The sequence below is a fragment of the Hipposideros armiger genome, unplaced genomic scaffold (genome assembly GCF_001890085.2).
Source record: "Hipposideros armiger isolate ML-2016 unplaced genomic scaffold, ASM189008v1 scaffold_167, whole genome shotgun sequence".
Taxonomy (NCBI): Eukaryota; Metazoa; Chordata; class Mammalia; order Chiroptera; family Hipposideridae; genus Hipposideros; species Hipposideros armiger.
This window is the reverse complement of record NW_017731517.1, coordinates 1,116,506-1,129,117: the sequence shown is the minus strand read 5'-3', so window position 1 is coordinate 1,129,117 and position 12,612 is coordinate 1,116,506. Positions and strand designations below refer to the sequence as shown.

Here is a 12,612-nt window from a genome sequence, read left to right as displayed (position 1 = left end):
TCCTCAGCAGCATGTGATATTGTCAATTTTATTGAAGCCGTTCTAATAGGCGAGTAGTGATAGAGCATCATGCTTTTTGGCTGCATTCCTCTACTGATAATATGAAACATCTTTTCATATTAAATACTAGTTATTCATAACATTGAAGAGCTGTGTGAAAATATCTACTATTCACATAATTTGCCCATTTTTTAAACTTGGGTGATTTTTGTTTGTTTGTTTCTTAAGAGTTGTAAGAGTTCTTTATTTTGGATACAAGTTCTTTTTGAGGTATGTAATTTGCAAATACAGAGGGTGCTAAAAAAATGTATACACATTTTAAGAAAGGAAAAAACTGTATTAAAATTGTAATATATATATATATATATATATACACACACACACACACACACACACACACCGTTAACAAAAAATGAATACAAGTCATATGTATGCAGTTTTTGGCACCCCTGGTATTTTCTCCCTGTCTGTAATTTATCTTTTTATTCTCTTAGTATCATTCACAGAGCAAAATTTTAATTTTGATAAGGCCCAACTTATTTTTTATGAATTATGCTTCTGATGTTATTTAAAAATTCACATCTGCAAACCCCAAGTCATAGAGACTGTCTCCATATTTTCTTGTAGAAGTTTTATATTTAGGTCTATGATCCAATTTTTTAAGTAAGGTGTAAAGTAAATGTCAAGGTTCATTTTGTTGTGTATGGATGTCCAATTTTTCTGGCACTATTTGTTGAAAAGATTCTTCTTCCTCCCGTGAATGACTCTACACCTCTGTCTTATCTCAGTTGACTATTTGTGTGGGTATATTTCTGGACTCTGTTCTATTAAACTACGTGTCTCTCCTTTTGCCAGTACTGCTAGTACCATACTGTCTTGATTACTGTAGTTTCAAAATTTTTGAAATCACCTAATAAGTGTCCTCCAACTTCGTTCTTTTCAGAATCGTTTTGGCTTTGGTCCTTTGCTTTTCCATACACATTTTAGAGTCAGCTTGTTAATAGTTAATATCTACAAAAGTCTGTTGGGTTTGATTGGGACTGTATTAAACCCATAGAACAAATTGGAGAGAATTTAACAATATCTTATCTCTTCTAATCCATGAACACAAGGCATCTAATTAATTAGATCTTCTCTAATTTCAAGTGTTTTGTGGGTTTCAGCATATAGGTCCTACACATATTGTTAGATTTATACTGATGTATTCCTTGGAAAAAATTTTTAATGCTATTGTAAATGGTGTATGTTTTCTTTTACATTCCAATTTGTTCATTCTGGTATACAGGAATATGGTTTTCTTTTGTATATTGACCTTGTTTCCTGCCACTTATTATATTAGTTCAGGAGCTTCTTTATTGATTCTTTGGGATTTTCTAAAGAGATCATAATAGGGCCGGCCAAATGGCTCAGTTGGTTAAGAGCTCGCTCAAGAGTCTGAGCAACAGCAGTTCGAGTCCAGCCCGAGCTGAGCAGCCGCTGAGCTGCCAACAGGTAGCAGGATGGCTCAAAAAAAAAAAAAAAAATCATAATAGCTTCTATGATTACAGTCAGTTTTATTTCTTCCTAATTTGTATGCTTATTTCTTTTTTGTCTCAGTGAAGTAGCTAGGAACCCAGTGCAGCGGTGAATAGAAGTGAGAGAGGATATCCTTACCTTGTAACTGACTTTGGGAAAAAGCATTCATTGTCTCATCATTATATTAGCTATAAGTTTTTAGTAGATGGTCCTTATTATTTTTTCTGTATATCTTAAGTTTTTCTAATCCTCACTTTTTTGTGCCTGTATCAAAAAAACTCGCAGCACAACAACCTACTTTTTTCAGTATCTACCTATATCTATATATTTGCCTACTAACCATCCTGAAATCCCCCAAAAACAGTACATGTGTTTTTATAATGGGCTTTTTGTTCTTAAAATAGATTTATTACTAAATTAAAACTAAGCATATTTCATACCTTTTTATTTCAGTTCTTCATAGTTTGAATGATGGAATCTTCATTTTAATTAAGATTTATATATACAAGTACTGATGTTAAACTATGATTCAAAACAACACCGGTAGTGAATGGAGCATTTTTGAATGTCCAGAAAGCATAGTTTCAACCTTTCTGAAAAGTTCAAGAACAGCCTAGGACTTTGCAGTTGTTTTTGAAGGCTGGAATTGTCCTGCTTCAAATTTTTCTTTGAATTTTAAGTAGTCTCTTCTTTTATCAAAATATTTTATCTGTTGAGAGAAAAGGGTTGAATAAGGCCAAGTTATGCAGCTTAGATAAAAGCATAGAATTAAGTGTAACAAATTATTCAACCTACATTGTGTAAGTGGCATATGTGATTTATATTTTAGAACCATTTTTAATCAGTTCATTTGATGTATAAAAATCCTGAAAGAGGGTGTATGTCAGTGAGTCCTAAACCTTTTTGGGTTACAGATCCTGTTGAGTATTTGAGTAAGTTATGAACCTCCTCAAGAAATGTAATCAAAATCAAACAGGAAATCAAAACCTGCCTGAGACAAATGCAAACTTTTCAAAATTTATGGGATGCAGTAAAAGCAGTTCTAAGAGGGAAGGTCATATCTATACACACCCATCTCAAGAAAGAAGGAAAATTCCAAATAAACAATATATCTTTACAACTAAAGGAAATAAGATCATAGCAGAAATAGAAATATAAAAAAAATACAAAAGAATCAATGAAACTAAGAACTGTTCTTTACAAACCTTTAGCCAAACTCATCAAGGAAAAACAGAGTGTGAATAAAATCATAAATAGAAGTTACAACCAACTGTCAACAATCATATGGCAACACATTTGACAATCTAGAAATGGATAAATTTCTAAAAGCATGTAACCTTCCAAGACTGAACCATGAAGAAATAGAAAATCTAAACAGACGAATTAGTAGCAATGAAATTGAAGCAGTAATGCAAAAACTCCCAATAAACAAAAATATAGGACCAGAGGGCTTCACGGTGAATTCTACCAAACACGTGAAGAATTAATGCCTATCCTTCTTGAACTATTTCAAAAACTCAAAGAGGAAGGAACACCTCCAAACTCATTGTACAAAGCCAGCATTACCCTGACACCAAAACCAGACAAAGACATGAAAAAAAACTTACAGGCCAATATCCTTGATGAACATAGATGCAAAAGTTCTCAAAAAAATATTAGCAAAATGGATTCAACAATACATTAAAAAGATCATATGCCATGATCAAATGGGATTTATTCCAGGGATGCATGGATGGTTCAACATACATACATCCATCAATTTGACACATAACAAAATAAAAATCATATCTCAATAGATGCAGAAAAAGCATCTGACAAAGTTCAACATTCTTTAATGATAAAACTCAACAAAGTGGTGAAAAAGGAAACATACTTCAACATAATAAAGGCCATATATGACAAACCCACAGATAACATCATACTCAAATGTGAAAAGCTGTTCCTCTAAGACAGGGGTCGGCAAACTGCAGCTCACGAGCCACATGTGGCTCTTTGGGTGTGTTCCATCTCAAAAGTTTGCCGATTCCTGGAAGAGACAATCCTGTCCCTCACAACAATTTAAAAATTATTTGAGAGCCATAAATATATTTTTACATAATAACCGTTATGTGACTAATATCCTTCAAAAACTTTATAAATGAAACTATAATAGTTTTATTTTCATTTTCAATTTTACTTCAGAACCTGTGGCTCGCAAGCCGCAGTTTGCTGACACTTGGCGGCTCTTCCATTTCAAAAGTTTGCAGACCCCTGCTCTAAGATCAGGAAAAAGACAGTGATGCCCACTATCACCACTTTTATTCAACATATATTAGAAGTCACTGCAGTCAGAAAAGAAATAAAAAAGGCATTCAAATCGGAAAGGAAGAAGTAAAATTTCTCTCGCTATTTGCAGATGACATGATAACTATATATACTGAACCCTAAAGACTCATCCAAAAAACTATTAAAGCTAATAAATGAATTCAGTAAAGTTACAGGATACTTTACTGAATTTATTTAACTTAATCAACTTAAGTAATACTGTACTTAATCAACATATAGAATTCTGTTGCATTTCTATATACCAGTAATGAATGATCAGGAGACACTAAGAAAATAATCCCATTTACAATTTCTCAAAAAGCATAAAATACCTAGGAATAGATTTAATATTTAACCAAGGAGGTGAAAGACATATTCTGACAACTATAAGACACTGAAGAAAGACGTTGAAGAGGATACAAATAGTTGGAATGATTAATATTATTCAAATGTTCTTAGTACATAAAGCAATATACAGATTCAATGCAATCCCTATTAAAATACCAATGGCATTCTTCTCAGAACTAGAACTAATCCTAAAATTCATATGGAACCACAAAAGACCGCGAATAGCCAAAACAATCTTGAGAAAGAACAAAGTGAGTGGTATCATGCTCCCTGATTTTAAACCATATTACAAAGCTATAATAATTAAAACATATAGTACTAGCATAAAAACAGGTACATAGATCAACGGAACAGAATAGAGAACCCAGAAATAAATCCTCACTTATATGGTCAATTAATCTACGATGAAGTAGGCAAGGATATAAAGTGAGGTAAAGACAATCTCTTCAATAAGTGGTGCTGGGAAAACTGGACAGATACATGCAAAAAAATGAAATTGGACCACTTTCTTACACATACAACAATAAACTTAGAATGGATTAAAGACTTAAATGTAAGACCTGAAACTATAAAACTCCCAGAAGGAAATATAGGCAGTAAACTCTTTGACATCAATCTTAGCAGCATCTTTTTGAATATGTTTCCTCAGGCAAGGGCAACAAAAGAAAAACAAATGGGACAATAGCAAAAAGTTTTTGCATAGCGACACAAAGCAGCAACAAAATGAAAAGACAACCTACTGAACAGGAGAAGACGTTCACCAATGATACATCCGATAAGGGGTTAATATCCAAATTACATAAGGAATTCCTACAACTTAACACCAAAAAATCCCAAACAATCCAATTAAAAAACGTGTAGAAGACCTGAATAGACATTTTTCCAAAGAGGACATACAGATGAGTAACGGAGATATGTAAAGTTGCTCAAAATCACTAATCAGCAGGGAAATGCAAATCAAAACCACAATAAGATATCACCTCACACCCATCAGAATGGCTAGTATCAAAAAGTCAATAATTCACAAAAGTTGGTGGGGATGTGGAGAAAAGGGAACACTCATGCACTCTTGGTGGGATGGCAAATTGGTGCAGCCACTATGGAAAGCAGTATAGAGACTCCTCAAAAAATTAAAAGTAGAACTACCACATGATCCACCAATTCCACTTCTGGGTATTTATCCAAAGAAAACAAAAACACTAATTCGAAAAGATATATGCACCCTGTTAATTGCAGCATTATTTACAACAGCCAAGATATGGCAATAACCTATGTGTCCATCGGTAGACTACTGGATAAAGATGTAGCACACATATACAATGGAATATTACTCAGTAATAAAAAAGTGATTATCTTGCCGTTTGCAACATGGAAGGACCTAGAGTAAGTCAGAGAAAAGACAACTACCATATGATTTCACTTATATGTGAAATTGGAAAAAAACAGAACAAATGAATAAAACCAAAATACAAATCGATCCACTGATACAGAGAAAAAGCTGATGACTGACAGAGGTGGGAATAGGTTAAATGAAAATTAAAATTAAAAATAGGAATGTACATGTGTTTAGACATGTGAAACTTGCCATGCAAGTTCAGAGAATTTAAAATCATATAAGATTTTCTTATCAACTCTAAGTTCAATAAATTTTGTCATTCATCAGCCATGATATTTCTATCAAGTTTATCTCATCCAGAAACATACACTTAAGGAGACAAGACATAGTTAAAAATTATATTTATGAACTATAAGTAAATTAATGGTAAAACTTCAATAAATTGAAGATTTCATTTTATTATTTCTATTTATATCCTCCTCTTGTGTAGGGAATTTGAAGTATCTTAAAGCCCCACATCCTGAAGTAGTAAAATGAAGGCCAACCACAGACCATTAGTGTCTGTGTCTGACTGCTCTGCACACAGGCAAATGCAGTTTCTTTGTCAGAATAGAAAACACTAGCTAAACGCTTTTCCAAGAATGTAATTCTTAAAAATTTCCATGGCAGCTGAGTAAGTGAAAATGAGCTTAGGCTGAGAATGTAAAAACCTGCCCAGTGTCAAGCTGGGCTGATTGGCAGATACGCAGCCACAGTTCTCCCAAGACACAGGACAGCCGACAGCTGTGGGGCTTCCTAACACACCCTTTGGAGTGACTACTGCTTTCTGATTCACCAGGAAACCTTGTTCTCTAAAGGAAGAGACTATCAGAAATTTGCACTTGGAAGATGTGTCTCTATCAGTAAGAATGAAAGCCCCCCTTCTCCCTGGAGGATCTAAGGCACTCTATCTGTCACACAGGCAGCCCTGATCTCTTCTTACCCAAGTGCAGGACTTCAAATTAGGGGTTTCTGAACATGACACTCAGCTTTTATCCTTGTAGAAAACAGGACCCTAGGTCCACTTCTCAATCCAGAGCTGACACTGAATTACCTATTTGTACACAGCACTGCTTTGTCCCGAGCCCAGAACACAGCTTCCTTCTTTCACTTTACCTGAACTCCACCCTGCCCCCAAATCCTAATAACTCCCTCCCTTTGGTTGGTGAGATGCCCACGGTTCCTCTGAGTGGTGTCCCTGGTTACAGCATGTTAATAAATATGACCGTCAGACTACAGATTTACCGGGTGGTCTCAGGCTGACTGGGCTGGGATGGCCATTCTACATAAGGGACACCAGATAGGGAGTGGCACTGGCCTTGATGTTTTCGTGGCAAATCAGGAGATCCCTGTATCTCCTGTCACCAGCAGCCTAACGGATAATTCCATGTAGAGGCCCCGTTGACATTTCAGTCCCAACTTGTTCAGAACCTAGTATTTCAATGACTGTCACATCTGTTTCCCCCTCCTGGTCTCCACAGGCCCTCATCACCGCTCACTGGGACTGTTCTGACAGCTCTTTACCTGTGTTCTCTACCTTTCTTAATCCGCCTGTTACATTGCTGCCAAGCATAGTCTTTTTGAAACCCAAATCTGATGTCACTTGCTTGTTCAAAAGTTCTAAAGTATCTCTATTGCCTTCAAAGTCAACATCCGAACTCCTAAGACAAGGCCATTCATGGCTTAATCTCTGCCCATCCGTCTGTCCTGAATTTACCAGAGCCCCTGAAACGCTAGCCATACAGGACTGAATGTGCCTCCTGCATCCATGCCTTGCACACCCCGTGCTCTGCCTGAAAAGCTCTGCTCCCCAGCCTTCACCTCGTTCAACTAACAGTCAAGGACCCTCAACATGCGGCCCTTTCTCTGAAAGGCTAATGAATCAACAGGCATTTCCTGAGAAGCGCTGTGTGCACACAATGCGAGTGTCCTCTAAGTCACTAAATGAGATGCAAGGAGGTAGTGTGAATGTCAGCATTTGGAATGTGAGACATTTCAAAGGTTTACAGGGAAAAGGCAGTATCTGCCATTAATCCTGGGATCAATACCTCTGAATATCTTGGATGTGTGGTTGCTCTATTTGTGGAGGGCTGTTGGATGATGCTAGAATGACAGACTTGATCCCTGCTCCTTCGTAAGTTATGAACCAACAGGAGACTTTAAATAGGACCGGTATATGAGTTAGACTGATGAGTGCTATACAAGGGACACGCTGAGTGCTACAAAACTAATTGCTCTTGTGACAGCTAGCTTATTAGTTGTTTGGCATAGTTATTATGTAACAAATTTGTATTTTTAGTGTTTTATGATGGAAGTAGTCACTGTAAATACTTGTCTATTTGGTGGTTTTACTTTTTATTCTTTGGCTGTAGATTCAGCTAAGTAAAGGAACAAACTTTGGAATCAGAGACCTACCTTCAAATCCCCTCTCTACTGCTTCACTGGTTAGCTGAACAAATGATTTCACCTTCCTGAGCCTTAGTTCCCACTGAAAAGATACAACAGTGCCTCACAAGGCTGAGTGAAAATGAAGGCTCATGAAAACAAAATGGCTCATACAGAATGCACTGGAAGGATACTTCCACTTCTCCCCCTCCTCACACACAGCTCTGGAAAACCTTTCCGTTTCCATTCTATGGCTATTGGCTAAGACTTCCACAAGGAAGGAGAAAGTACAGGTGAAAAGGAGCAAAGGACCGAGGCGCAGGCTGGGAAAGAGCTCAGTTACGGACTGGAACAGAGAGCAACGCGGAAGGAAACGGTTTAATGGAAGTGGCTATCGTAGGTAAACGCCGCAGGAGTCAACTAGGACACTGGTGTACTCCCCAGTCCCCTTCGCTGCTGGACTCATCTGTCACTGCAGATCGCTGTCATTTTCCCCAACAATACTCCTGTCATAACTCGGCTGATTTAAACGTGGTTGACCCTGCCAATCCCCTGCCCTCTCTGTTCTTTGACCTTGTCAGCAATCTTGTCCTCCAAACTTCCTGACACCCAGGATCAAAGCCTAGACCTGTCCTTCCCAACGAACCCAGCCCTCCCATAATTCCAATTCTGGGCATCCATTTTCCGGCCACCACCACCTCTTCACTTTCCCTCCAGGACCCTGATGCCAACAACCCGCTGATCCCACCAACTTTTCAACTACTGTCACCCTCTCATGTCCTCACCTGTCTCCTTTCTCCCAATTCAAAGCTCCCGAATGGCTTCCCACATCACTCAGAGTAGCATCCACTATCCCTGGCCTCCCATCACCTCCGTGACACTAACTTCTGCTCTTCTCTTACTGTTCCTTAAACACACTGGACCCGTCCCCACTGCAGGGCTATTGTGTCAGTCAGCTTCCCCGAGAACGTTCCTTCAGTAACTCATGCAGTGAACGCTGACACCGCTGTGGGGATGTTGGGGAGTATGGGCACAGAGGCCTGCTGGGGAAGAGGTCAGTCTTGTATATGCAAAGGTCACGGTTGGACCTTGTGAACATCCAACTAGAAAGCTCGATAGGTGCTTCTGGAGTTGGACAAAGGGCCAGCCTGGAGGTGCAGACTGGGCATCAACTCCTAAGTGGCACTTCAGGCTATGGTTGTAGATAGGAGTGGCTGGGGAGAGTGAGTGGCACAGAAGGGGACTAGGGGGCAGTAGCAGTTAAAAGACACAGGAAAGCACTTGTTCCTTCAGCTCGAGTAGCTGCTGCCCTTGGAATGAAAAGGACCCAAAGAGATAGGGCTTTTGTATTTAAATAAAGTTGAATTATGACTATGTTTCTAGAACATGAGGCTGTGCAAGCTCTTTTCATGGATCCTTTTCTTGCGTGACACGCACAGGAAGTATGTGTGCAGCAGGGAAGAGCATGGCGTGTGGACTCAGACCGCTAATGAGCCCAAATCCTGGCTCTGCACTACTCAGAACTTCACTTCGGTGCACCTGTGCCCTCCTCTACACAACCGGGTGACAGAGTGACTGTGAGGAATAAATGACAGAGACGATGCATTTGAGGTGCGTAGGCCATGTACTCAATGTTAGCTGGGGCTAGGACGCAGTGGCCAGAGAGAGGGCGGGCCCTCACGGCACGGCACTCAGCCTGTGTCCAAGTGGATGAGACAATAAAGAAGCACCTAGAAGATGCAGAGAACAGAAGGGTGGGGAGGGTCTACTAGCCACGAGGTTGGAGAGACAGCAGTTGGGTGTAATGGGAGAGAAGATAAAAAAAAGAGCGCTAAAGTGTGACTTACAGAGGGGCTAAGACAGTGATTCCCACCCCTGGTTATCCGCCAGAGTCACCTGTAGAGCCAGAGCTCTTTTAAAAGAAGCTTGGGTTCGATTTCTAGAAATTTGATAGATCTGAGGTGAAGGATGGGGCATAGCTGTTTAAAAAAGAATCTCCACACAATTCTGACATGCAGCCTGAGAAGAAAATCATAGTTGGGCTGTCAAAAGACAGATCTCATGGTGACAAGTTCTCCTGGGAAAACGTAGGGGTGGGATGAGGGTGGGATCAGGGTGGAATCTGCCAACACTCTGACCATGAGTTATACTCACTCAAAGGGCTGGCTCCTCATCCGTCCCACCCTGACCCCCAGGGCACCCAAGTCCTTCCCTGTTCTCAGTGACCACGGGGTGAGAGTGCAGAGCGAGAAGGGGACAGCAAAGGCAGTAATGGTATTAAGGCCTTAAAGGAATTAGGTTTGATGTTAGCCCAAACTTGTATTTCCCACCTACTTCTTAAACCAGGAGTTACTGTTAACCTAATGGGAAAACCAGAGAGCTATACCATTTTTTGCTTAAATCATTATCTAATCCAAGCATCAAGCCCCACACTTATCAGTTTTCAGTTTACATGTCAAATTAGACATTTGAGCTTCACAGTAATCCCATGAGATTGGCTGCATTGTGCTGGTTTACAGATGAAGAGGTCATCTAAAGCAATGTCTGTTCACTGCACTCACTCCCAGCTTAGCCCTCCAATATGACCCCACTTCCATTACACTCTTCTTGTGGCCTCCTTCAAGCCTCAGTCAACTCATCTAAAAATGTGAGGTGTGAGAGGGTGAAGATGCCAAAGCCATTTCGCCTCTAAAATGATGTGTTCTAACTACGTGGTATATTTTGGAGCACGATGCAGTGAAAAAGCAGACACATCCAGGTTCAAGTCCCACATCAGCCAGCTGGGCCTGACAGAATTACAGCTCTGCCACCTACTGACCAATACCAAGCAAGTTACCTGGATGCTCTGAGCGTTAGCTGCCTCCTCTGAAAGTTGAGAGCAACACCGTGGTGTACTGATCTTAAAAGTTACTGGTGAAGAGTGTCGGGCACTCACAGAGGAATCACTGACTAAGCTCCATTAAGTTAATTCTGTTTTCCAGCCCCCTCCCATACTAAGGACAGGCAATACAGAGCAGAAACACCTGCCAGGCAGGCACTGAGGCAGCTGCTGGCAGAATCTACCATATGGACACTTTTACTTTCTAAACGCTTTTCGTTACACTTCGGGTATATAAAATTTGGGGAGGACAACTGGTAATACTGTATTTGCGACAGCAGCTCTAGGCCAATGAATTTACCGATTCCCGCCCAACGTGAAATTTTACCCCTTAGAAAGATCCTGGAGAAGTCTACCAATTTAGTGGGTTGGAATTTTTGGGGTAAGTTCATGTGTTTGTTTTTTCAGTGATCTTTAAAGCGTCAGGTGACATTCTCCAAAGGTTGGCCTAATGCAAGTACATAAAACAAGCCTGGATAACCAGTCAGGGTTTTCTGTGCTGCTCAGAGACGCCTGAGACAGCCTACCACTCACACCGTAAGCAAACAGAAACACATCCAAGTGTGGCTTACCCACTGCTGGGGACAACTTGATTCAAACGAGTGTCTTAACTTCTTGCACTGAGAAGCGTCCTCTGTGTTCTCGTCTAAACACTTCCAGTATTCATCCCGGGCTCCCCAGCAAGCCTGCCTTTCTTTCATTGATGGGGCTGCCATCCTACTGAGCTCAAGCTGTCGGCCAAGATAACATTTGACATTAACAAATTCTCCAGGGAACGCAAGGAAAACAATACTGTGGCTCCCTCCAGCCTCCGCTTTTCAAGTTATGCCTCGGGATTTGAATGGTGCAGCTGAAACGAATCAGTTCTCAAGCAACGGCACCCGGGGAGCTCTCAGCGCCTGCGGTCTGTTATTGGAGCCACCGCGGGGCGGCGTGTCTCAGAAAGCCGAGGTCAGGCCCCCGGCCCTCGCCGTTCACCGAGGGTCGCTCACTAGTTTACTCCACCCAGCTCCCCACCGATAAAACGGGGGTAGCGGTGCGCCTTTTACCAGGTGCCGTTCGAACCAACCTGCTCTCCAAATGAGTGCACGGGGCAAAATTACCGAGCAGGACAAGTTACCGTCTACCCGGGATTCGCGGAGAGTCGGCGACCTTCCCGAGTCCACACCACACCAGCTCCCCGCCGAGTCAACGGCAAACTTACCTCTCCGCCTGCCAGAGGCGGTTCTCTTCGGCACCGACCGGAGGAAAGGGTCACGCCGCCCCGCACCGCAGAGGAGGGCGCGGTGCCGAGTCCCCGCGTCGCCGGAGGGTCGCCTCGCCCGCAGGTTTGGGCTCAGGAGGCGAAGAACTCACCACAAGAAAGCAGTTCACAGGGCGGAGTTGCCGGCCTTGCAATGACCCTTACGGGCTGCCGTTTACGTCCAAGAGGCGGGACTTCCGGCTCCGCTCTCTCGCTTGTGGGTGACTTCCGGCCGGCTCGCAGAGGGAGGCGGTTCCTGTGGAGGTGGGGAGTGGATGGGGTCCGCTGGGTCCTCGGAGCGGCCTTGGCCTTAGCTTTGGTAAAATCCGATGCTTTTCTCCTCGCGGTTTTTCACAACGGCGGCGAACTGTGCCGGTTTTGCGAATGTAAGTCTCTCTACATCTCGCCCGGCGCCGCCCGGAAGGCTTAAGGTGCGGGCCCTGCTCACGGGGCAGCTTCGTGGGGAAGTTTGCACCTTAGGGATGAGAGCTGGACAAATCATTCACGAGCCTTTAAGGCTTCACTGCAAGCGTCTTAGGTTAAAAGGGATCCCTCCCTCCCCCC

General features: G+C 41.7%; 1 protein-coding gene across 1 annotated transcript; it reads right to left on the bottom strand.

Annotated features, from left to right (window-relative positions):
- Positions 1-1,955: 1,955 nt before the first annotated feature.
- Positions 1,956-12,232, bottom strand: COA6 (cytochrome c oxidase assembly factor 6). The gene is made up of 3 exons (XM_019651802.1): positions 12,010-12,232; positions 11,378-11,536; positions 1,956-2,224 (listed from the first exon to the last, which is right to left on the bottom strand). Exons 2-3 carry the CDS (start codon positions 11,519-11,521, stop codon positions 2,129-2,131), a joined length of 240 nt encoding a protein of 79 aa, XP_019507347.1. The 5' UTR covers positions 11,522-11,536; positions 12,010-12,232; the 3' UTR covers positions 1,956-2,128.
- Between the last annotated feature and the right edge of the window lie 380 nt (positions 12,233-12,612).